Source organism: Carettochelys insculpta, chromosome 1 (assembly GCF_033958435.1).
Source record: "Carettochelys insculpta isolate YL-2023 chromosome 1, ASM3395843v1, whole genome shotgun sequence".
Lineage (NCBI taxonomy): Eukaryota > Metazoa > Chordata > Testudines > Carettochelyidae > Carettochelys > Carettochelys insculpta.
In genome coordinates, this window is record NC_134137.1 from 316489847 (window position 1) to 316516327 (window position 26481).

Below are 26481 nucleotides of genomic sequence, written 5' to 3' on the forward strand. Positions count from 1 at the left end.
TTCATCTTTCTCTATGTCTCATTTGGTATGCCCAATGTATTCCATTACCTTAATTTTTTAGACAAATACACATTAAATGAACTTAAAAATTCCTCTTTTAATAGTTGCTCTGATGTTCCATTTCAAAGGTTAGATGACACGAAAATGGCAGGTTTCCCCAGACCTTTCTCCTCATTCAAAAATACCACTAAACTTTCATTTTAGGCCTTGCTGGTTTGACTCCCTGTGAAGGACCTGATTCCCTCAGTGCATTCAACCACTGTCTAGCAGTTCCAGCTCTCTGATTCTGTGGTTTAGCACTCTCCCAGCTGAATGTTTATTCCCTAAGGTGTTTTTTTTCCTGAGCTGGTCAGTGACTTTAATAATCCACGCCTCATTAGCATATTTCAGGCCGTGTATTACCATGCCACTTTAGAAGAAAGCAGCCTGTGTAGAAACGGCCATAAAGTGGCCCTCAGTACCTGAAGCAGAAAGTTACACCTACAGTATTTATAAAATTCAACAGCAAAATTACTTTGTAAATCTAGGAAGATTCTCATTTCATGTTCATTACGAATTTCAGAAAAGGAAAGAATCATTTCACCAAACTTATTTTACCTGATTTTGTGACAATGGAGGGTCATGGTTAAATGTCAGCCCTGCTTTAATGAGAGAGGTTAATGCTTCTGCACCCCATTCTCTCATTCTGGAGTTTGGATGCTGGCAGACCTGAAGACACAGCACAGTCTTCTTTAAATCTACATACATTTAAACCAACAAGATTTGCAAACATTCACAGTTTAACCTGCATATACAAAAGCTATGAGATGTTTTTACAATAATGACGAAATATGAATTTTCAAAAATAGAAAAAACAGCTGAAACCTCTGTATTTCTCAATACATCCTGCTTCTATCAATTAGATAGCAAAGGTCCACAAACATTAAGACTAAGTTTACTTATGACTAAAAAAACATATTTGCAGGAAAAACTTACCTTCTGAATAAGGAAACAAGAGGAAGCAATAGAGAGAGAGGTAGAAATAAACAATATGAAAATCAAGGCAGTTCAAACCAAGAAAGCATAGTTTCAAAAATTAAATAAGGCAATACATATATGATATACTTGGATTGGCAGAGATGCGTCGGACAGCATCAGGAGAGATATACGTTTGCGAAGTTATTTGGTCAGGGAAAGAAACAAAGCATGAGGCAAGGAGTCCAATTCCTTCTTAGCAAAAGCGCTAGAAGAGCACTGTTACGATACAAACCGGTGAGTGCAAGAATGATGGTAGCGAGATATGAAGCAAAACCGTTCAACATCTCGGTTGTTCAGGTGTATGCATCTGCATCGGACAGCACAGATGAAGAGATTGAGCTATTCTATAAAAACTTGACAAAGACGCTGGAGGAGCTACTGAAGAGAGATGCGTTGATCATCCGAGGAGAGTGGAATGTGAAGGTCAGAACAGATAATGAAGGTTGGGAGAGAGTCATGGGAATGTTTGAATATGGAGAAAGAAACAAAGGAGGCGAGAAACTGTTAGAGTTTGCTACAGAGCACGAGATGGTGATCTGCAGCACAAGATTCCAACAAAAGGACTGTAGGAAGTGGGCATGGTGATCAAAAGATGGGAATTCCAAGAACATGATAGATATGATATTGATAAGAAGATGGGCAATGTAAGTACAGCAGTGCTGAACTTTCCAAGTAGCGGATATGGTCTCGGATCACAGTCTAGTGATTGCGGACATCAAGATGAAACTTGAGAGAAAGTGTAAGACAGTTCAAGAAAAGAAGGGACGTGGAAAGGCTAGGCAAGTAAAAAATAGGAATGTATAGAGAGCAGCACTCGAAGAGAAGATCACGAACGTGGGCATAAAGAAAGACCTAGATAAGGGAGTCAAAGGGATAGCCACATCAATAGATGAAGCAATTGTGCAGATGGTTCTGGAAGAAAAGAAGATTAATAAGAAGTGGATTACACAGGAGAAACTGAAGTTTGTCCAAGAGAAAAGAGTGATCTTCTCTTGAAGATCTTGAAGAGAATAGAAGAAGATCAGAAATGATATTTCTGAGAGGGCAGAACAGCAACACTGAGTGAAATGCAATGAGGTAAGAAAAGCAGCTGGAATGGATAAGGCAAAATGGTTAGAGGAGCAGTGTAAAGTTATAGAGAGATATTACGGCGAGTGTAAGACCAGGGAGATGAATAAGATGATCAGGAATATTAATAGGAAGTGGCAGCAGAATCAGATGGCGAATAAGGAGAAGGTTGTCTAGCAATGGATAAGCTATTGCACTGATCTGTACAAAGCACGGTTGGACCCTAGTGTCTCAGAAAGACTGATGAAAGAACTGAAAAAGAGATCAATGCTGAGCATTGAGAGCAAGATTGATATTGTGAAGGAGGAAGCAGAAAGAGTAGAGAAATGACTGAAGAACAAGAGCCCTGGAAATGATAAGATCACAGGAGAGATGATCAAATATGGTGGAGAAAGTATGATTCAGGAAATACACTGACTGTGTAATATAGTGTGGAAAGAAGGAAAGGCACCTAAGCAATGGACAAGATGCCTGCTAATGACAATACACAAGAAAGGAAGTGCTCTGGAGTACAAGAACTAGAGAACCATTGTTCCAACAAGACATCTAGGCAAGGTGCTTATGATGATACTGATGGAGAGACTGGAATCGCAGAGTTTGCATTAGAAGAATCTCTTGCAGATGAGCAAGCAGGATTCAGGAAAGACAGAAGTATCATACAGCAGATATTGGCACTAAGACTGATAGCAGAGAAAGCTCAACGAAATAACAAGAACATCTACAATTGCTTCATTGATTTTCAGAAGGCATTTGACAGCATAGATCAGAAAGTGACTTGGGTGGTGTTGGAGTTGTACAGCGTGGATAGCAAACTGATACAGTTACTGAAGGATATCAGCAACAACGCAGACGCAGCGTTGAGAATGTGCGGAGAGTTGGGAAGTTGATTTGGAATAAGTAGAGGTACAAGACAAGGCAATCAAATTTTGCTGAATATCTTCATCATGCACCTAGAGAGTGAGAGAGAGATAAGATCAAGGAAGAGGTAGAAGGGATATCGGTGCACAGTATGAGAATTAACAACTTCAGGTTCACGGACAATATAGTTATTGTTGAGGAAGATGAAGAGAAGATAGTGAGCAAGTGTTCAATGAGGAAGGGAAGAAGTACGGACTGATTATGACCATCAATAAAACAAAAACAATGGTATTTGGAGATAAGAAAATAGGAAGGAAGATCAGTGTAGACAGAATCGAACTAAAGAATAGCAGTTCACATATCTCGGGAGCAACATGACATAGGATCTAGACTGTAAGAAGGAAACAGCAACTAGAATAGTGAGAGCAAGAATGAGTTTGAAGGCTATGGATAAGATCCGGAAAAGCAAAGCGATTAGTTTAGGAACGAACCTGAGTATCTTGAAAACTTGTGTACTCAGCATGTTGTAAGCTTGTGAGACATGGGCAATAATGAAAGATTGGAAAAGAAGAATATTGGCCTTCAAGAGGAATTGTGATAAAGAGAGCCTGAGAATAGGATGGATGCACAATGATGAATTATATAGGAAGATGCAGCTGAAAGAGAACCTACTGCAGAAGGTTATATAACGGAAGTTACAGCTATTCGGGCATACCTGCAAAATGAATAAGGAGCAAAAATTCAAGACCCTGGTATTTGGCATAATGGACAGTTTGAACAGGAGAGGCAGACACCACTGAGAATGAGTAGATGACATCGTAAACTGGTGTGGAGCTTGTCTACAGAAATTAAACCACTCCGCACTGGACTGGGAAAGATGGAAGGAAAGAGTGAGGGAGGCATTGGATACCAACAGGTGCTGAACCCATGGTTGATTGTGGTGGTGATGATGAAAAAATTCCTTAACGTAACAGCATGGAAGCAATCAACAAAAAGCCTGTGTGTGTGTGTAGTTTGTTAAACATAAAATACACACCTAAATAACAATAACTATAAAGCTATTGTACAAAAGTTGGGAAATGTAATGTGAAGATAGCACTCTACTCTTCTTTGAAACCCTTGGGGAAAAATAGGCACAATGACATATGTCAAAGAGACACTACAATTTAATTGGCTTTTCAAAACTGACTTGCCCTTTTTCTTGATGACCTCCCATCAAGGCTGCCTAAGCCTAAATTTTCATAAATTGCTATTTGTAGAGCAGAGAAACTATTCTACAGAAGTATACTCTCTCCTACAACTATTCACAGGTTCAGCAATTTTTGGGATATGGTGGGGGAATGAAGAACTATCTTCTCCATCATTCCTGACCATCACTCACTAGTGATGTTTGAGGTGGGCTGGTTCACATGCCTTCTACTCCCAGATACAAGCAAAACATCCCAGGCACACATCTTGCTAGGACTGCTCCTACTTGCCTTGCCACATGCCACAGAAGTACACTTTAAATTATGTTACAAAGATGCTTAGAAGTGGGATTGTCTGACCATATTGCCAGCTTCATGGATCAGGAAGGACTTTTCCCACCTCAGTGAAAGTCTGGCAAGGAGTCCATTATGTCTTAGCCAAGTTCCTCAAAACATCGTGCAGGCTCAGTTTTAGGTTAATAAGGCATCACTTTAAATGAATGTGTGTTTATAAGTGGAATTTATAATTTCATTGCAAGTTGTGACTTGAGTCCTGCATGACCAAAAGCGTGTAAGGGATCAGCTAGTAGAGAAACACACGAGTAAGAGACCCAGGAGATGGTTGATACACTGTGTTGACTCGTAGGGAAAAAATGTCTTTTCTCTTAAGTCTTTGCTGGCTAAAATAGTCTCATTCTTCCACACAGGTGAAGATGAGGGGCTTTGGAGATAAAATGAATCCCAGAGATTATACTGAAGAGCACAAACCCATGTTAGTGGTTACTGCAAAAACTGTAGTTTTTGTGGTAAATGTAATGGCTAATTTGTCAGAGAAATGAGCTCAACTCTGTTTTGAGAACATTACCTAACATACTACATGAATCCATAATAAAACTTCTTTAAGTTACACTGAAAAACAAGTGGTATAAACAAATGTTGAGATAAAGCAAAATGATTTTGTTTAACATATGTAATACGTATAAAGGTGGGTAAACTAACACTGTACAGAAAGCAATAAACAATTCCAATAAAACAGCTTTAAATGTAATGTGGATATTCTAAAAACAAAAAGTCAGACAAAACTAAAAAGATTGATCAAAAAGTTATATTAAGAATATTAATGCTTCTTTTTAAGCTTTTTCTTAAATCCTTGCAGAAAGATTTTCCTAAAAATTAGATAGTACCAGTTATGATTAAATAAATCAGTTACCTCTAGGAGATGACCAGTCAGAGGTCTCCACAGAATTTCAATCCTGTGCATGTTAACTAGTCCTGTTTCCAACAGTTTAGCAACAGCAAAAAGAGATGGCTCCTAAATAAAATCAAAATTAGAGGTACACAATGTAATTTTAGCAAACTTCCCCTTCTTTTGATTTACTGGTAAGCTTTTTTCACTAATTACACTAATCATGTCTACACATGCCCCCCATCCTTTTTGGAAGGGGCATGTTAATGAGGCAGTTTGGAACAGTTTAATGAGGTGCTTACATGCATATTCACCTCCTCATTAGCACGATGACAGCTAGTTGCACTTCGAAAGTGATGCTTTTGAAATGCAGATTGGCTGTATAGATGCAGGCGCTTTGAAATAAATCCCACACTTCAAAATTCCCTTATTCCAAATTTGTTTTGGGAATAAGGGAATTTTGAAGTGTGATACTTATTTTGAAGCACCTGCATCTATACAGCCAGAATGCATTTCAAAAGCAGCACTTTCGAAGTGCGACTGGCCATCATTATGCTAATGAGGAGCTGAATATGCATGCCAGCACCTCATTAACCTGTTACAAAGTGCCTCATTACCATGTGCCTTCCGAAAGGGACAGGGAGGGGCATGTGTAGACACGGCCTAACTGTATTTGTCAACTTGTGGAAGTCACAGACCTCAGACAAACAGGACTGTGAGGTTTCCACACATACAATGATGCTATGCTATGTAAAGAGACAAACAGTCCTTTTTTATAACAATTTGTTTTTTTTCATCTTTTTTGATATACTGAATTTGAGTAGCATGAGAATTAAAATCCCCCACAAAGCTGTCTCTTGCATAATGTATTTCCACGTTATCCTTCCTAATAGAAAATCTTAGAATCATAGAAGATTAGGATTGGAAGAGACCCCAGGAGGTCATCTAGTAAAACTTCCCGCTCAAAGCAAGACTGACCCCAACCAAATTATTCCAACCAGAGGTATGTCAAGCCTGGCCCTAAAAACTCTAAAGATAGAGATTCTACCACCCCCTTAGGCAACCCATTCCAGTGCTTCACCACCGTTGTAGTGAAACAGTTTTTTTCTAACATCCAGCCTATATCTCCTGCACTGCAACTTGAGACCACAGCTTCTTGTTCTGCCACCTGACACCACAGTGTACTGTGGCTTCATCTTTGGAACCTCCTTTCAGATAATGGAAGACTGCTATGAAATCCCGCCTCATTCTTCCTTCTGACAATTAAATAAGTCCAGTTCCTTCAGCCTCTGCTCATAAATTACATGCCTAGCCCCCTAATCATTGTTATTGCCCTCCAATTATTCTCCAATTTCTCCAGATCCTTTCAGCAGTGGGGGGCCCAAAACTGAATGCAGCTCTCCAGATGGGGCCTCACCAATGCCAAATACAGGGGAAAAACATTACTGTCCATGATCTGCTGCCAGTGCTCCTACTGATGCCATTATGCCATTAGCCTTCTTCACATCAAGGGTGAACTGTTGGCTCATATCCAACTTCTCATCTATTGTAATCCCCTGGCCCTTTTCTGCACAACTACTGCCTAGCCAGTTGGTCCCCAGCCTGTAGCAGTGCATGGGATTCTTCCATCCTAGGTGTAGGACTCTGCACTTGTCCTAGTTGAACCTCATCACATTTCTCTTGGCCCAATTCTCCAATTTGTGTAGGTCACTCTGGACCGTATGCCTCCTCTTCAGCATATGTACCTCTCCCCACACAGCTTTGTGTCACCCACAAACTTGCTGCGGGTGCAAATCAACCCATCATCCAGACCATTAATTAAGATGTTGAACAAAACTGGCTCCAGGACAACCAACCCTCTGGGATACTCAGCTCACTTAATTAACAAAATAATCTAATTTCTGTTCCATTGTAACAGACAAACTAGAATTAGACATATAAGCCAACATAAAATAACTAAAATAAAATATCTAAATATCAATAAAATACGTAAATATTTAGCAAAGCTCATATTATCCTAAATTTAGAATCACAGTTGTAAGTTCCTGGCAAGATGTGATGAATCTCCCATTCATCTGACCTGTACAAGAACAGTAGCATTTTATTTTCAACTATAAAAATTAATTGTCACTAGATAATTATAATGTAGAGCCATTTTACTATGCTGTAGAGTGTATGTTATTATTTCCCCTTAATTCAGAGTTCTTCAATCTCATTATTAAAAATCAAACTTTTAACTGAATTTCCTCTTTGCATTTTGAAGTCCACCCCTCAGAGTTTTATGATTTTAATACATAATGACACAAAAAAAAGCATTTAATCAGTTTTCTATTTATTTCTCTCCTGATGACACTATCACCAAAGCAAGAAGTCAAGCAACACACTACTCAACACCACTATGATCAAGGGAAATCCTCAACCCCCCTAAAGCTCCTCAAATATCTTTGGAGGGTAGGGAGAATAAGAAGTTGTTCTTTGAGAACGTCAGTATTCCAGTTCTCTCCCCAGTACACCCCCACTGCCACTCCCAGGAAGTGACATGCTTTCATTTTGTTTGAAACTCAAACTGTCATTCTTGGTTTTGGGGGTGTTTTAGAAAACACTGATTGAAACAGAATATTAGCACATCCCAGAGCATACTACTTTCATTGTCAACATCACAGCTTTCTGAAATATACAAAGTTTTTAAAAACTCATCCCTCTACAACACGATACATTGGAAATACATGACACCACTTAGTTAATGTTAGAAAACATGATAAACACACCACATGAGGATTTAGTGGCACCGCCAATCATTAAGAATCAGAAAATTCCTTGTCTTAGTTTGTTAATTGTATGCTCATAACATATATAGCATCAGCTTATTTTGATGCTAAAATACAGTGATCTAGCTTAAGGACGAACGTAAGCCTGATGCTATCTTACAAGTATCTAAAAAATAATAATGAAGTATTCTATACCTTGTTATTTCCATAGGCCATTTCCATGGCTTCCAGAGACAAGGAACAAAGGGCATTTATTAAATGATGTAAAGACACGTCATCAAGGTACCTGAAAAATACCAGCTATCAAAAAACTGTTACCACTAATACAAACAAATACTTAGATCAAAAGAAGATGTCTCTTACTGTGAGCTTTCAAATAGTCTTGAAAGTATGTTGGATATAACTGGTAAATCAGTCATAACCGCTGTAGTTAGAACCTACGGGACAGAGAAATTACTTTTGTAGATTTCAAAAGAAGATAGTACACAATCATTATATTACAAAATGAACAATTATGCTTACTGTGCTGGGTCCTTCCACAGCTCTCCCAGGTTTTAAGGCACCCCCAACACTAGGTTTTAAGCCCAGAATCCATACGAGATGCTGAAATACAAAGGATGAATTTATAACTGTAATATATTATATTTATATCATATATATATGTATATGTCTATGAATATAAATACTGTATTTGTATTCTTGGAGATATCTGATTTTTAAATATTTATCTGAATTCCATGAGAAAAGCCTCATCAATTAGCGAGAAGCTAACACTTCCACTCTTTTAGAAAGTAATCAGCCTGCGCCTGCATTCTCAGAAAGATGCACAAACTGAGTTCAAAGGACAGCGCTAGAGCACTCCCTTGTGAACTTCAGATCATATAATGAATCAAGTATAATCTAAGGTTCTTACGTCACCGTATTCAGATCGATAGTGGCCACCTCTTAGAAATCATACCCCCCTAAATTAAAATAAACAATCAATACATGCATTACCTACATCATACCTGCAGAGTGGCCAAGACAAGTTGCCATGATGTACCAAGAACTGCTCCATGGCAATGAGCCAAGTTAAGTAATGTCCTCATACATTGGATATTTTTTGAAGTCAGCTAGACAGAACATGTTATATTATTATATTTAGGTATTATGAGAAAGCAATGGCATTCCTAGCAAAATCACTAATCTTAAAATAACATTTCATGATAAACTAACTTAAGGGATGTGAATTATTTTCAATTTTCTTTCCAGAAATTATTTTAGATGCCTTGTTTCTCCAAATGCTTTGCCTTTTACTAAAATAGGTGTTCAAATTATATGACCCTGACTATGCTGCCTGCTTTAAAACCACAGTTGAAGTTAAAAAGCCCACCTATCGTTATTCAGCAGCATGCTGGGTTATTCAAGTGCACAAACAGCCAAGGTGGACACCTCTTTTATTACAACAGATCTTCTATGTCCACAGGATAGGTTCTCTCAGCTATGACTAAAATTGAGAGGCTACTTTAAATAAATGGTCCTTTTATTAACAGAAAGATAATCCATTATCTCTGCCTATGAGAAAATATGCTTCAGATTTTCATCTAGTCATGGTAAGCAGATTTAATTCATTATAGAATGGAATCACATGAGAAGAAAGGGACAGCAAGAATCAAACACAGAAAAAGGAAGCAATTCAACAGAAAAAAGAAAGTTTAGAAATTGTACTTTACCATTACTGTTCCCTGTGGTTGGACAGCTAGTGGTTGCCCTACTGCTACAACTTGCTGATGAGATTCACTTGATGGGCTGATCATCTGAACATTCTGCCCCTGAATGGAATAAGCTGGAGCACAAAGAAAAATCCTATGTAAAATAAATATATTCTTTTTACCTGGTTACAAATAAGAAGTAACTTTACTCATAGGAGCTGTTCCTTTGCAAAATTTTCAGGATGGAAGTCTTTGGTTATATTTATAGCAATATCATCATGTTACTTTATGTTATAGATAAAAGTAACACAATTTATTATTGTATATTACTTGAAGCATAATAGATATTCATTTTTAAAAGGAAGCCAATTTTAAAAATCGCAGAACAATCTCACTTCTGTCTGAAAAAAATTGTACCTAACTATTGTTAAAGTAAACAGAGATTATTCACCAATAATCAAGAATGCTCCCACTCTTTAAATGTGTCAACAGTGTATCCTGAACAGTCAAGTTGCAATTTTGCACATCGCAAGAGTGGAAGTGTGCAAAAGCCACTTGAACAACATTACCCAAGATGATTATTAGAACAGGAAGAAATCAGCAAAAGGGATTTTACTTCATTTTTTTCTACTTTGTTTACTTTGTGCATACTCAGTTACTCTATTTCTTCTGTATAGTTTTAGGTGAGTCATAGTCTCTTGTATGCATGTCTTTAACACACCAAAGAGAAACATTTTAAAATAAGAAAGGATTATAAAACTGCAGTTGGGGGAAGTCTTAGGAGGACTGCACCAGAAAATATTTTGTATTTTAACTTTTTTAAAAACTGACTGGAACTTCAGATTCCTTTTAAATGCCAGTTGACATGAGAATTAATGTATTTTTATAAAATGGCAAACTATATGTGCTTCTCTAGTTTTACCTGCACCGGAGGATTTTGGACATTTTCCGAGGCTACAGTATATTACATATCTATACACAAAAAACCCTCTTTTTTAATATCAGAGAGGTAGCCATGTTAGTCTGTATCATTGAGAACAAGTCCTGTGGCACCTTACAGACTAACAGATATTTTGGAGCACAAGCTTTCCTGGGTAAAGACCATGCATCTGACGAAGCGGGTCTTTGTCCACGAAAGCTTATGCTCCAAAATATCTGTTAGTCTATAAGGTGCCACAGGACTTCTTGTCATTCTCTTTTTTAATAGTGTACAAGCATTGACAAAGCTGTCAAAACTGTGTTTTCTCTGTGTAGGTTTCATTGTGGTTAACATGCATTGTCATTCACTATAACTTGTGTACTGAAAGTGCTGCAGCTGTACAAGGCCATCCTTAGTACAGTGCTAGTTAGTATTATAGAGGACTGACTCCTTTAAGAGAAAGTAGGCCCAGTGCACCCATGATTCAACTCCAGTTGGGAAGCATCTAATCAAAGTTGGCATATAGGCCATATCAGGGAATAGATAAGGGCAGGTGAAAGCTGCAAGAGAGAGGACAGAAAGGGACAGGTGAGCACTGCCTGAGATGGACAGCACTGCCTGAGACAGACTCTAGAGACTGCAGAAAGTTCTACAAGCCTTTCCAGGGATTATTAAGGAGACTAGCACAGAAACTACTCTTCTGACCAGGACAACCAGTAGCAGGAGGCTAGAAAGTGTTTGATCGTTGGACTCAACACTTGAGGGGTAGAAGAATCATAGGACTAGTCACGAGGACAGCCAGGAGAGCAGGGCCTTGGAGCAAGAGCAGAACGGAACTGGGAACCAAGTGCTAGTGATTTCATGAGTGTGTAGTCCTGGAAGTGATGTCCCTGGAGAGGAAACGGAAAATGACCATACCTTGATAATTTCAATGTGGGAATTTGAAGACTGATTTTGCTATTAAAGAATCTATAGACTATAGTGCATGTATTTGAGTGAGTTATGACCAAAGGTGGGACTCTGGATTGGACAACACCGAGTTCTTTTGACAGCTGGACTGGGGAAACAGACAGGATGCAACCTGTCACAGGTGGGCACCCCAAACCAGTCTGTCCTATTACAGCTATAGAGAGAAAACAAAACAGCAGAAATGTAGCACTTTAAAAACTAACAAAACCATTTAGTTCAGGCGTGTCCAACCTGCGGGCCGCATGCGGCCCTGGACAGCTAGTCATGCGGCCCCACAAGATTGTAAACTTTTAATATTATTATGTGATTTATATACATTAACCGTATTATATATTTTATATGCGGCCCAAGACAATTCCTCTTCACTCAGTGCAGCCCAGGCAAGCCAAAAGGTTGGACACCCATGATTTAGTTGGCGATGAGCTAGATAATATAGTTCCTTTCTGCAACCAACCTGTCCAAAGACTTAGTTTTTGAATCACTTAGTTTATGAACTACTGCATCTTCCTAACTTTAATTCATACAATATACTTAATCTTTTAAAAATATTTAACATCAAGTCTCATTAAAGAATATTTTAATACAACAATTCCAATTTATATATCTCACGTTCTTATAAAAATTGGTATGAAGCCTTCATCTGTGCAAAGAGCTATGGGCTAGATACACACAGTATTAAATATGCAAACTGTGCAGTGATGGACTCAAAACAATGGTGCTGATATGGGTGCAATGCACTATCATAAATTACAATGATCCAGTGAAATCATTACAAGTTGTGAGAGAGCAAATCTTCAAGTTGGAAAAACCATCTCTCCTCATCCTACAAGATATAATAGTCATAATATAACAAGACAACTAATGCTCCCAGGTATCACCTAGGCCAGATCATCCTTTCCTATGGAAAAACTCACAAAAGCAAGGAGAGACGAAATATCAGTTCTCAAGCCAAATCTTCCCCAGATCACTCTGGGAGTGTGCATGTGTTTGCATTTGTCCCAAAAGAAACATTAGTGGCTTTTGCCCTAGAAGCCCTATACTTCATGGGATCTACAACAGGCACAGGGCCATCAGCTCAAGTATCCTGTACTTTCACATTCATACTGAGGGCTTCCTCCTTTATATGTTCCTCAAGAGGGTTGAGCAATATTTAAGACATGCTGTTAGGAATCCCCAGTCTATAAACATGTCTAGAAACCTCTTCCCAAGGGGAAACTTTATAATGCAGAGAGCAGCGATCTGCAGGAAATTTAAAATCGCTTCAACATCTAACAGTTTACAAGTAGCTTCTGTACTACAGGTGAAGGGATTATTCATGTCCCTTTACAACCCCTCCTACCACTGGCCTTATCCCCTATTCATGCAAGGATCTTCAACTTTGTGGCATTCCCTTGTGGGATCAGAGAATAGCAGGGGAGAGTAGAAAATGCTGCTGTAAACACTTAAAACCAACTTCCATGCATGTAGGGAGAGGTTCCTTCTACTGAGATGTGGTTAATAAGATCCAACCGATGGAGTTATAAAAATATCCGAGTACTGTAACATGGGAAATGTGACATATTTTTGTGCTCTGCAAAACCATGTGTAAGAAACAATGCTTACAATTTTCTTGAAAATGTGAACGTCGAATCACAATTTCAGCACAAAATAATTTAGAACTTTTAACTATTGCTCTAAAATGTACCTTAAAAAATACATTCTGAGCACACACTGGATGGAAGAACAAGAACCACTATATCCAGAATGCATCAGTACCTGAAATATCAGGTGCACCTATATTTTCTTTTCAAAACCAGTTTTGTTTTTCAAAGTTTATGATGGATAAATAAAATAAAACCCCAATCATGCAAAGTGTTATACATAAACAGGCTTCAGTACCCACAGAGTGGTAAGCGTGGTCAGTCTCAGCACACCAAACATTTTATGTGAGTAGATACGTAAGTTTAGTGTGTTTACAGTCATGTCACGAAAAAAGAAAAGTACTCCATATTTGTCATTCTGAAAAGGTTATTTTTAACATTAAAGATGTGTGAAATAAGTTTAGATTAACAAATGAATATACAATTAAGGCTAAACTATGCCCTTACATTTACTGGAGAGAGTTGCAGTTGTGCTGTTCAGTACAGTGAGGGCATAATGAGGAGGCAAAGAGCCTTTGCAAATGGCAGTGATAAAGGCATCTCTTGAAGTTACAAGACCCAATTTTCCACAAAGTGCAGCCATGGTCATTTCTGCTTTTAAAATATTTTCTGTGGCAGCTTCATCCGTGCTGAAAAGATTACAAAGCATTTACTAGAGACTAGGCACATTGTCATCATGTAGAAATAAGTAGCTAATTAAAAGTAAGATGATAAAAGCCAGCAAGAACTTCATATACAATACTGTCAACACTGAAAACATCAAACAGCAAATCAACCAATTAATAAAACATTTCAGAACTCTAATTCTCATTAGACAGCTCATCTATTCTGAATGATTCAGCATGACAAGTGTAGAGGGGATGTTCAGGATAGTTTTTATTAAATTAGCTTTCTACCATCAGAAGAATGCTTATGAGCGAGCAGTCAAGAGGGTTTTGGAAGAAAAACAGCTAATTAAGATTACTGAAAAACCATAGCTACTAGTAAATAAATACTTCAATAGAAGCAATCACTGTTTTTATCCTTTAAGTGGTATCATTTCACTGCTCTGAAAAATTTCAGCTGCAAGTGTAAAATGATTAAATAAGTAATTAAAATGTAATCTTCAAATATCTAATTTTATTAGGTCTCAATCTGAAGCAATTCCGAGAGAAAGAGGGTGTGTGTGTGGATGTGAGAGAGGGAGAAAGAGAAGTTCCCATTCTTTCAATATTTACAAGTACAACTTGTTTCCTGTGAAACCTGGACAGAAGACGGCTCTCTTCAGAATTTTCTCCACACTTTAAGAAGCTAACCCAGAAGTAACCTAAGAACATAAGACTTAGGACACCCAGAACATGGGTTTGCATCTCTATTTGTATTAACTCAGAGCAACCAATCGACCTATCCTCCCTTAACTTACTTATTTTATGAACCTAATTATAGTGGCAGCAAATGGTTTAAATTCTAAGATAAGACAGTTAGCTGTTCTGTAACTGTGTTCTTTGAGATGTGTTGCTCACATCCATTCCAATTTGGGTGTGCACCGGTGCATGCCCAGTTGCCGGAAGCTTTTTGCCCCAGTCAGTAGCCCTAGGGTCAGTGCGGCGCCCATATGACAGCCCAAAGATGCACTGCCCAACACGCCACCTGCTCAGTTCCTTCTTGCCGGCTACTCCGACAGAGGAGAAGGTGGGAGGGTTTTGGAATGGACATGAGCAACACATCTCGAAGAACACCAGTTACAGAACAGGTAACTGTCTTTTCTTCTTCGAGTGATTGCTCATGTACATTCCAATTTGGGTGGATACAAGCCAGTGCCTAGGAGGTGGTGTCAGAGCCCGGGAAGGAGTGCAGGACAGCCCTGCCCACGACAGCGGCTTCTCATGCGTGCTGCATCAATGTGTAATGCACTGAAAACGTGTGAATGGAGGACCAAGTGGCCGCTCTGCAGATGTCCTGGATGAGGACCCTGGCCAAGTATGCCACAGAGGATGCCTGTGCCCTGGTGGAGTGAGCCCTGATTGGGGTGGGGGAACCCCTGCCAGTTTGTAGCACTCTCTGATACAGGCCACTATCCAAGAGGAGATCCGCTGACAGGAGACTGAGTGCCCCTTCATCCTGTCCACCACTGCAACGACCAACTGTTGAGACCTTCAGAAGGGTTTGGTCCTGTCCACATAGAAGGCCAGCGACCTTCGGACATCCAAAGTGTGTAAGCTCTGCTCCCTAGGGGAGGCACAGGGCTTCGGACAGAGCACCGGTAAGGTGATGTCTTGGATAATGTGGAAGGGGGAGATCACCTTCGGCAGGAACGCTGGGTGGGGTCTCAGCCTGACCTTATCCTTGCAGAACACCATATAAAGTGGGTCCACCATCAGGGCCCTGAGCTCTGACACCCTTCTGGCTGAGGTAATGGCCACCAGGAACGCGGTCTTGTAACTAAGGAATAACATGGAACAGGTGGTGAGGGGTTCAAATGGGGGAGTCATAAGCTTAGACAATACCACATTAATCCCATGTTGGCAGGGGGGGGCCCAAACCTGCGATTTGACCCTTTCCATTCCTTTCATGAACCTTTTCACCATAGGGTCTAAGACCAATGACATCCCGGGTGAAACGCCGAAATAGCTGCCAAGTGCACTTTCAGGAAGGACAGTGACAGCCCTGCTTGGCTCAAGGCCAGCAAGTAGTCTAGGATACCTGGTACTGGGGCCTCTCACGGGTATAATCCGCTCTGAGTGGCCCATACAGTAAACCTCTTCCATTTGGATACATATATTGCCATCATGGAGAGTTTCCTGACAGGTTTGGAGCAGGCCAGCTCTATCAGTCTCAGTCACAGAGCTTCCACACTGTGAGATGCAGCGCCTGCAGATTGGGGTGCTGCAGTCTCCCCTCCTCCTGGGTCAGCAGATCCAGGCACAGAGGAAGCACCTCTGCGTCGCTGACAGCCACCTCCAGGAGGGTCGAGTACCAGTGTTGTTGAGCCCAAGCTGGGGCTACCAGGATAACTGATGCTTGGTCTGACCGAATTTTCAGCAGGATAAACAGATAAATGGTATCGGTGGGAAGGCGTAAAGCTAGGGTCCCGCCCAATGAATGCTGAAGGCGTCTGCCCAAGAGCCCAGGCTCCAGTTCTGGTAACAGCAGAATGTCCAGCACTTTGCATTGAGATCAGTGGCAAAGAGGTCTACCTGGGGATGTCCCCACCTCTGGAAAATTGAACTCAGTACTTCCGTATGTAGTGACTACTCACGGTCCATGAAGGACCTGCTGAGCCGATTCGCTAGGGAGTTGTGAGCCCCAGGTAGGTAGAATGCGCTCAGGAGAATCTGGTGCTGGATGCAGAAGTCCCAGAGCACAAGGGCTTCAAGACACAGGGGGAACGAACGCGCACCCCCTTGTTTGTTTATATAGTACATTGCCGTAGTACTTTCTGTGTTGAATGTGACACACTGACCCTTCAGGTCGCTCTGAAACACTTCGCACACCAGCCGAACTGCTCTGAGCTCCCACTCATTTATGTGGAGCTGAGCATCGGTCTTGCTCCACAGGGCCTGACTCTGGCGATCCCCCAGGTGAGCTCCCCAGCCCAGGTCCGAGGCATCTGTGACCAGGGAGAGAGAGGGCTGCGGGGGATTGAAGGGCACTCCCATGCAGACTGACTGGGCCTCTAGTCACCAGTGTAATTCCGTTAACACTCGTGGGGGGACTGTCACTAACTTGTCTACATTGTCCCTGACAGGTCTGTACACTGAGGCGAGCCACAACTGGAAGGGGCGCATTTGTAACCTGGCATGCTGGACTACGAACATGCATGCTGACATGTGGCCCAATAGTGTGAGGCATCCTCTGGCCATTGCGGCTGGGAACCCAATTAGTTCTTGGATGAAAGATGCCATGGCTTGGACTGCTCTGGGCAGGAAGGCCTTGGCTTGCTCTGCATCTAGTCAGGCTCCCACAAACTCCATGACCTGAGTTAGGGCTAGTACGGACTTTGCCTCGTTTACCAGGAGGCCTAGTGTGTAGAATGTCTGTCGTACCAACTGCAGGTGTCACATCACCTGCCACTGCGACCAACCTCTGAGCAGCCAGTCGTCCAGGTAGGGGAAGAGGTACACCCCCTGCCTGCATAGGAAGGCTGTCACTACTGACATACATTTGGTAAAGACTCTCGGGGCCAAGGAGAGGCCGAACAGAAGGACTGTGAACCGCTAATGGTCCTTCCCTATCACAAACCAGAGGAACCTCCTGTGAGGTGGGTAGATTGCTATGTGAAAATACGCGTCCTGTAAGTCAAGAGCGGCAAACCAGTCACCCGGTTCCAGCATTGGGATAATTATGCCCAGGGATATCATACTAAACTTTATCTTTTTCACAAATTTGTTCAGGTTATGCAGGTCCAAGACTGGCCATAATGCCCCTTTCGCTTTCAGGATTAGGAAATAATGGGAATAAAACCCCTGCTCTCGAAATTCTTGGGGAACTTCCTCTATAGCCCCCTTTTGTAGGAGGGCCTTCACCTCCTGCCTGAGAAACGTCTCGTGAGAGGGGTCCCTGAAGAGGGATAGGAGTGAGGGTAGGAAGCGGGGTAGGAAGAAAATTGGATAGCATATCCCGTTTCTACCGTGTGGCAGACCCACTGGTCTGACGTTATGCTGCACCATTCATGGTAGAAGGGGCATAGGCGGGACAAAAATAAACGCTGAGCTGGAACTGTGGGGGTGGCCAGGGTGTCGCTCCCCACCGCCTCATCAAAACTGATGTTTAGACCCTGGTGGGGGTTTTTTGTGGCTCTGGTCCTGTCTCTGGCGACCCCGATGTCTCCTATTATGGCCGCCCCTTCTCCTGTTGCCACCCCGGTGTTGTTGTGGGAATTGCCTGGACTGAGGCCTCAGGGTAAAGTGCCTCCTCTGGGTCGCCGGTGTACGTAGACCCAGCAAGCGTAGGGTGGCCCTTGAGTCCTTCATGCTATGAAGCCTCTTATCAGTCTTTTCTGAAAATAGGGAGGGGCCCTAAAAGGGGAGGTCCTGTATGGATTGTTGGACCTCATACGAGAGTCCTGAGACCTGAAGCCATGCTCCCCTTCTCATGGCTATGCCTGAGGCCATGACCCTGGTGGCCATATCTGCTGCATCTAGCACGGCCTGCAGTGCTGCTCTAGATATGAGTCTCTGTTCCTGCACCAGGGCCGTAAAGTCTGACTTGGTCTCTGGTGGGAGTAGCTCAGCGAAATGGTCCATGGAGCTGGCCATATTATAAGCATATCTGCTAACCATGGCTTGCTGGTTAGCAATTCTTAACTGGAGACCACCTGTAGAATAAACTTCTCTACCATACAGGTCGAAGCATTTGGCTCTGTTTTTAGGGGAAGGGCCTTGGACCCCATCTCTCCCTGTTGTTCACAGCATCTACAACCAAAGAGTCAGAGGGAGGATAGGTGAACAGATGTTCATTGCCCTGGGCTGGGACTCATTCTTTCTAGCCATGGGTAAGGCTGAGGCTGGGGTCTGCCACACTGTCTTTGCTATGTTGGCAATTGTCTTTATAATGGGCAGCGTCACCCTGGAAGGTCCAGATGCTGACAGAATGTTTGTGACAGGGTCTATTTCGTCCCTGACCTCTTCTGCTTGTACCCCCAGACTCTGGGCCACCCTTCTCAATAACTGTTGGTACGGTACACGCCTCCAGCCTCCATTAGTGGGGATGCAAAGGATCCAGCCAATGCGTCATCTGGGGAGGACAAGGGCATTGCGTCCTCCAAGCCCATTGGTGCAGGGGAGAGGCGGGGGTTCAGGTACCCCTATTTGAGTCCTCAGTGCCTGAGGTGAAGCACACTCTAGAGGCATATGGTGTGGTGCTGTGATGACGGGGCCATTCAGCACCTGGGGTGGTACCGGTCCTGTCGGTGCCGATGTCTAATGTACCACAAGTCCCGGTGCCTGCAGGGGGGTGCCCATGTTTGGGGCAGTGCCGACTGCACCAGTGCCGCCGTCTGTGCCGGTGCTGACAACTACACCTGCTCTCACAGGGGTGCTCCCAGCGAAGCAGTCCATGCTAATCTTGGCACCTGGTGAGCGCCCTAGCAGGGAGTCCCACAGCCCACCCTGTGCCTCATGGATCACCCACAGAGTCCAGAAAGGCCATTGCAGGGCATCTGCCATTCTCCGCTCCAAGGAGCGTCAGGGGCTGGTGTTGATGTCCACTACACCAGGATGATCTTGTACTCCCACTCCGAGCTGAGCTGGAGTAAAAGGAGTCCAACTCCGATGCCGATGACCACAGTGGTGCCGAGGGTCCCATGGCTCCTGTGTGCCCTGCACCATCTGATGCAAGGCACTGAGGGAGGCGACCATTTGCAGCGGTCTCACTAGTGTCAGGAACCATGCCGGGGCCCCAGAGATTGTTCAGATACCTGTATTTGGGGCAATGAAGGCTCCTAGTGTGGCATCTGTAGCGGCATCGTTATGTGCAGGAGGCCTTGTGCTTCGCTAAAGGCCTCCAGCATCGAGGGCAGTCTGGGAGAGCACAGGATCCTGCCTCACGCTGGAGTCGATGCCCACACTTCATAACCCCGGTCACGGTGCAATCTGGCGGACTCTCCCAAGGATTGCCGTCTCCTCCTCCTCTCCTGGGATCAACACCGGTCCCATCTCCTCTTCTTGCGAGGCAGCGGGGACTGGACCTTATGGCGCTGCGAGGCGCTAGGTGCTCAGTCCTGCTCTCTTCACCAGGAGCCTTCCGACAGCACCAATGGTGCCGGAGCGCTCTGCACTGACAATGCACCACTCTGAGCTCCCGCCGGGAAAATAACTGGGCGCAAGGCTGTTTCCATTACTAGTACCTTCAGCCATTGAGCTCTGTCTTTCAAAGTTCTAGGCTTGAAGGCCTTGCATATAGAGCAGTGTTCCTGGAGGTGGACCTCATCGAGGCAGCTCAGGCAAGCCCTATGCGGGTCACTTCTGGGCATTCATTTGCCACATTTGAGCAGGTTTTAAATCTTGGGAAACCAGGGGGGTTAAAGTCCCACCTCAGCTCACTAAGTGCTAAGTGTAACTATTTACAAATGAATGACAACTATCTAAACTATTTACAACTGTTTTCACTAACTACCAACTAATTTAAAAGTAAAGGCTACCAGCAAACACTCAACAATGAGGGAGATCCAGCAACTGACAGTGCGGTGAGAAGGAACTGAGCAGAGGGCAGGTCAGGTGGTGCATATATGGGCTGCCATAAGGACGCCACTTCAGGGGGCACTGCAACGACCCTAGGGCTACTGGCTTGGGAAAAAAGCTTCCGGCAACTGGACATGTGCCAGAGCACACCGAAATTGGAATGCACATGAGCCATCACTTGAAGAAGTATAAATTTCTCCTGAAAGATGTTGATAAGAAAATAAACCAGACAAAAATTTGGAAGAGACACTGACACAAAGTCATTAATCAGGTTGAGAGGGTCTCTGTATATGAAAGGGAATGTTCATCTTCAATTTGAGTAGTTTGTAAAGAATTTTAAAAAAAATATAAATTACTGTATAGATAGCATCTAACGCTAGTTATGATCCATTTCATTTCTGCTACTAGGAGGCATTCTTTTGGAGTGGTTGTGGGGTGGGAGGAGAAAGGGGAACATACTTACATATTTTATGGATGTGTCCAAGAATCTGATTGTTTGGGGAGGAAATTATTAAATAGATTTCTCTTATGGCAAAGTATCAGCTTCCTGGAGATGACTTCACTCGCTCATTTAATGATCCAGTAAACAGAATGACTAATTTTTTATTGCTAGGATGTACAGGAGTGATCCCTTACTCTTGAGGAATTATGGTCCATTAAAATATGGAGTGCCCATGTAATGGAAAAGTTTTTACACCAAGAACATACATAAGAGAACCACCAAAAGAGGGTAGGTATTTAGAATCTATGGCTAATTTCTTTGACTATTAGCCTGATCCTGAATAACTACTAAATGATGTAGAATGTAATACGTGAGTTATTTTAACTGAGACAATGAAAAATTGTAAAACAAAATAATTTCTCTAATAAAAATATTTATCATTTCACACAGAAATATGACTTGTTAGATTTTTAGGAATCATCAAGCAGATTATTCCTGAGAGGCCAAACTGTCCTTCCTTAAATCACAGTCACCACTACAATCATTCCTTGCCCCTCTGAATAGCGTCTTCCTCCATGACCGCCAACTAGACAGGTTTCCCATGCAGCAGCAGTGGCGGCAGTACCTCCCTACCCCCCCTTCAAAAAAAAAAAAACAAACAAAAAACTTAGTGCCCAGTTTTGTACAGAACCGTAAAAAAACTTTAGGAAGGATGCAGCAAAAATTAACACAGGGAGAGTACCTGGCATCAAGAAGCAGCGACAGTGCAGCCAGAAGACCACACCAGCATGCATTCACCATTTCTTCCCAAACAGCTCTGTTAACTTAAAAGAAAAATAACATTTTATAGTGCTATTTTATTGTGCCAAAATATTTTATAGATAGTGGAAGTTTATTGAATAACTGTTGGAACAAATGCACAAGTGTTAGCTTTTGGATTTTTTTCAGGTTAATAATGTATAGGCCAAAACTACCTTTATATTCTGCTAAACAAAATACTAGTCACATGTGGAGCCATGACAGCAACACCACCAGGAGCTCTGGATTTGCTGAAGAGCTGATCTGTCTTGATAAGATACCCATAACTTCCACAGCTAGGATGGCAATACCGACTGTTGATGCCTGTGCACACGGGCACACAGCACTACTGCCTCAGCTTCCTGGTATATTCAGCTGCAATACAGTATTTTTATGCCCAGAAAATGAGCTCATCACCCTTTGCTTCACCAATCAGCTCCTCGCACCACAGCTGTTCCTGCTCTAGGCTTCTAATTAGGCTCCCCTTCCCCACTCCCTACTCATAGCTCCATTTTGTTTCATCAGATTCTTCATTTCTCCAGAATCTCTATCTTGCCCTCTGCTGCCAGAGACCTCCTCCAAAGGCATATGCCCTGCCACCCAATACTCCTAGTAACTGTGATGTCTGACTTTTCAGGATTTTTATGCTACATAATATTGAGGACAGCAGGAGCAACAAGTAGTACTGGAGAATAGACCTAACTAGCAGAACTTGTTTTATTGCCTTTCCTTGAACAGAGAAAATAAGTATATAGCAACACAGGAAAATAAAATTGAAAAAGAGTCTTATGTCTGATGTGTAAGCACAAAACCAAGAACATGCACATAACTGAAGAGTTTCCCAGAGACTGATGCCACACAGCTACCAAAATGCAACTGTTATCGGAAAAAAATTAGAGAATTTTCACAAGCATGTCCTGTCAAAGTTACTTAATAATGTGACTAAAATTAAATTCTTTTGCCCCAAAAAGTTAGTATATTAAACTCAGAAACTTACTAGTAATTATGAAAGAGAGATCCTGCTTCAAGTGTAAATATGAAAGCAACCTTAACTATGGAGCTGGCAGGACACTTCTACAAAACTCCATTTAAGACTTCTAAAATAAACTAAATATATTTAAAAATTCAGGCATTTAATTATGAGATTTCTCTTAACATAGTATTTTGCATTTTTATATACCTAGCTCCTTGTCAGTTTGGTCAGATACTGACTGCAAATCTTGCTGCTCCGAAGACTGGGTTGGTGATGAAGTTGCTTCAGTCATGGTCTGATTGTCTGTTTCAGCCTGTCCTAACTCTCCTTCAATCATGGTAGTAATACCACGGACAAGATCCAGTAAACAGTGGAATGCCACAGACATGGCATAACCTTCAGGAATAGTAGGTGGCTCTACTTTATCCAGCATTTCTAGGCTGAAAGATGAAAAACATTACGAAATATTTAATAGCAACACTAACGAAGTAGTAGAATGAACTAATAAATAGCAACAAAAATTTGATCAAATAAACTGACAATACTCCCACTACTTGCTCACTATGAAATCATCAAAAGGTCCTGAAATAACCTAAAAAAGGAGTTTTAAAGGAGTACAAAAATATTCTTGCATGAAATACACCCACAACTAATTAAAATGTGATTAACTATAAAAGTAGTAGGATGCTGAGAATACAAATCTCTGGCAATAAATATTTGACTGATTTCTAACATATTTACAAAAATTTCACAAAATGAGTCACTTCATTTTTATTCTTACCACATTAAACTCAAAACAAACCACAATACCACAAACATACCACTTACAGATTCCAGAAATCTGAACAAAGGTGATAATAGTTCTGAAAATCACCACAAATTAAACAAATTACAAAAATCCCACCTATAACCCTTCAAAACAGACGATCAGTCTCTGGCTAAACTATCGTATTGTATTTGACTGGTTGCACAAGTATACATACACCTTCTGGATTTACTGTACAAAATTAATGTTACATTGGTCAGTGCTGGGTATCATGTGACCAAAACATCTCTGTTTATTTTACAGTTCCAGCCTCATTGCCTCTCTTCTCCTGCTGTTCCCTAGCTGACTCAAACACAGCACAGAGCTGGTCAGCACAGAGGGAAGAGAGAACAGGAAGAGTGTAGCATTGTAGATTAAATCGTGAACAGTTGAACTTCAGACTCAAGAAAAAGGATATTCAGATTTATCATGTTACATTGTGGTACTCCAACTGATATATAACAGGGTTGGCAAAATAAAATTTTTAAAATTCAAAATCAAATTTTAAATAACAAATGTCTCTCTCTCTCTCCATCTATAGAATTGTATTGCCAACAATATTTTATACTTGTAAAATTGTTGGTGACTTTTGAGATTTTACAAAGGGGTGTGGGTCTTTAAGAAATGTCTCATTTAAAACAGTGAAATGCTCCAACTAGGTCACATTCTTCCTTCAGCATGAAGTCAATGAAACTCAGACACATAAATAACAGGTTGCTGGGTTTTTTGGAAATTCTGATTTGTATAAAAAAGTTCATAAAGACTTTGTTAATGTATTAAAAGTCTAAATAACTTTTCATGTTAATACTACAGCAGGTTTGCTTTGAAGCAACAAAAGGTGTGATGCAACTAAGAAAAGTACAATAAAAATGTAACTACAGCATATAATTATGCTGAAAATGCTGATGTGCCCATTAGTTTAACATGATAAATAGTCCCTCCGAAGTCAAAGGGACTACTTAATGTATTTGTCAAACATGGACCTTAATTTTCAATATTTTTTTGTCTATAGTAGTTTTCAATTAAGACATCCTATCAGTAGTGACATACAGAACACAGCATTGATATTTTATTTTGTATAAAGTTTAACCTGAAGTTGAAGCAGCACAAATTTTCAACTCAGTTTAAAATCAATGTTTCTTTTTTTTAAATCTAGTGATTTAAATAATTTAAGCACCTCAATTTAAATCACTCTACATTGTTATATACGGAACAAGTGGAATACTTTAAACCAATGATTTTTATTTTTCATATAAACAGGTTATAAAATCAACTAATAATCACACAGAATTACAGACACAATGGATGTGAGAGTTTAACAGGGAAGAAAGATGAACTTCTACAGAATAAACAATATTTTAAAAAAATTCAGACTGCTGTAATGTTTTGGTGATAGATTTAATTTCTGTGGTACAGTTGCTCTGGAGTGGAAGTTAAGTGAGGGAAGTGAGAAGGATTTGAAAAGATAACTGTAAAAAAGGAGGAGGAGACTGGTGTTAGAACAAAGGACAATCTAAAAAGAGGTACAATCTCATGAGGGAGAAGACAAAATGAGTAGGATCAGGTTATGAGATTAGGCAGCACATCAGATTAAAGCACAAGCATATATGAACACACACATGAACCTAACTACTAGAATTATACAACTAAATCACTCTTTTTAATACTTCTATTTTGAGGCCACATCTATCTAGACACTTATGTAGCTCTCATTATAGTAGTGTTTGAGTGCTTCACAGTAACTAATTTTATCCTCACAACACACCTTTGAGGTAAGGAAGACATCCTACTTTTACAGATAGGCATCCTACAATATAAGAATATATAAAAAGATTTAAAAATAGAAAACCCCAAAAGGGATATAAAACCTACTAAAACATCTCAAAAGGAGGAACACATATATACACACACAAATTCAATCATCAATAAAAGCATAAATTAAAAGGGCGGTTTTAGCCTGGCACTGAAACAATACTAAGGTTGGCGCCATGTGAATATCCCAGAGAAGAGAATTCCACAGCCTGAGAACAAAGGCTGAGAAGGTCCTGCTACACATAGATGTTAAGTCGGGGGAACACTGAGAAGAGCTTCCCCAGATGACCTCAATCTCTGGGCAGGTTCATACAGGAGAAGACAGTCCTTTAGATACTGTGGACCCAACCCATTCACAGCTTTACAAGTCATAACCAGCATCTTAAATTGTGCCTGGAAACACAATGGAAGCCAGCGCAGCTGCTGGAGCATTGGCATAATGTGCTCTGCATGGCAAGTGTTAGTTAAAACTTTGGCAGCTGCATTCTGGACCAGTTGAAGTTTCTGAAGACTCTTTAAAGAAGCCCCATAAAAAGTGTATTACCATAATCCAGTTGAGATGTAACAAGAGCGTGGGTCACTGTGGCCAAGTCATGCTTGCTCAGGAAGGATCGCAGCTGGTAGATCAGATGAAGTTGCCCAAAAGCACTCCTAGCCACCGAAGAAATTTGATTTTCAAATGTTAAAAAAGGGTCCAGGATGACTCCCAAGCTGCATACTGTTCTTTCAGGGCAAGAGTAGCCCCATCTATAACAGGTACCATGCCACATTCTTGAACATATGGTTTCCTGATCCACAAGACCTCAGTATTATCTGGATTCCGTTTCAGCTTACTAGACTTCATCCAGTCCCTCACCAACTCCAGACAGACATGAAATGGGTCTGTCCCACAAAAGCTCATCACCTAACACATTATTCTTTTAGTCTTTGAAGTGCTACATGGCTAATTTTTTTGTTTTGTGAAAATACAGGCTAACATAGCTACTTCACTGTGACTATTCAGGTTCAAATCAGTAACCAACATATCTGGTTCTGGTGTCACAGGGAAATAGATTTCGGTATCATCTGCATATTGGTGGCACCATCCTCCAAAATTCCTTATGACTTCTTCCAGTGGCTTCATGCAGATGTTAGGCAGCATAGGGACAAGATAGAACCTTGCAGGGCCCCATAGCACAATTGTACAGG

General features: G+C 41.3%; 1 protein-coding gene across 4 annotated transcripts in view; it reads right to left on the bottom strand.

Moving 5' to 3' along the window:
• Positions 1-26481, bottom strand: part of MON2 (MON2 homolog, regulator of endosome-to-Golgi trafficking) — a 175966-nt gene that overhangs the window by 78835 nt on the left and 70650 nt on the right. For all 4 annotated transcript variants that reach the window (XM_075013786.1, XM_075013775.1, XM_075013765.1 and 1 more), the window contains exons 12-21: positions 22884-23116; positions 21648-21729; positions 13751-13932; positions 9797-9909; positions 9092-9196; positions 8607-8687; positions 8448-8521; positions 8280-8370; positions 5341-5442; positions 598-708 (exon numbers count right to left, since the gene is read on the bottom strand). In XM_075013786.1, coding sequence (XP_074869887.1) covers positions 598-708; positions 5341-5442; positions 8280-8370; positions 8448-8521; positions 8607-8687; positions 9092-9196; positions 9797-9909; positions 13751-13932; positions 21648-21729; positions 22884-23116 — 1174 coding nt within the window. The remainder of the gene's footprint in view (positions 1-597; positions 709-5340; positions 5443-8279; positions 8371-8447; positions 8522-8606; positions 8688-9091; positions 9197-9796; positions 9910-13750; positions 13933-21647; positions 21730-22883; positions 23117-26481) is intronic.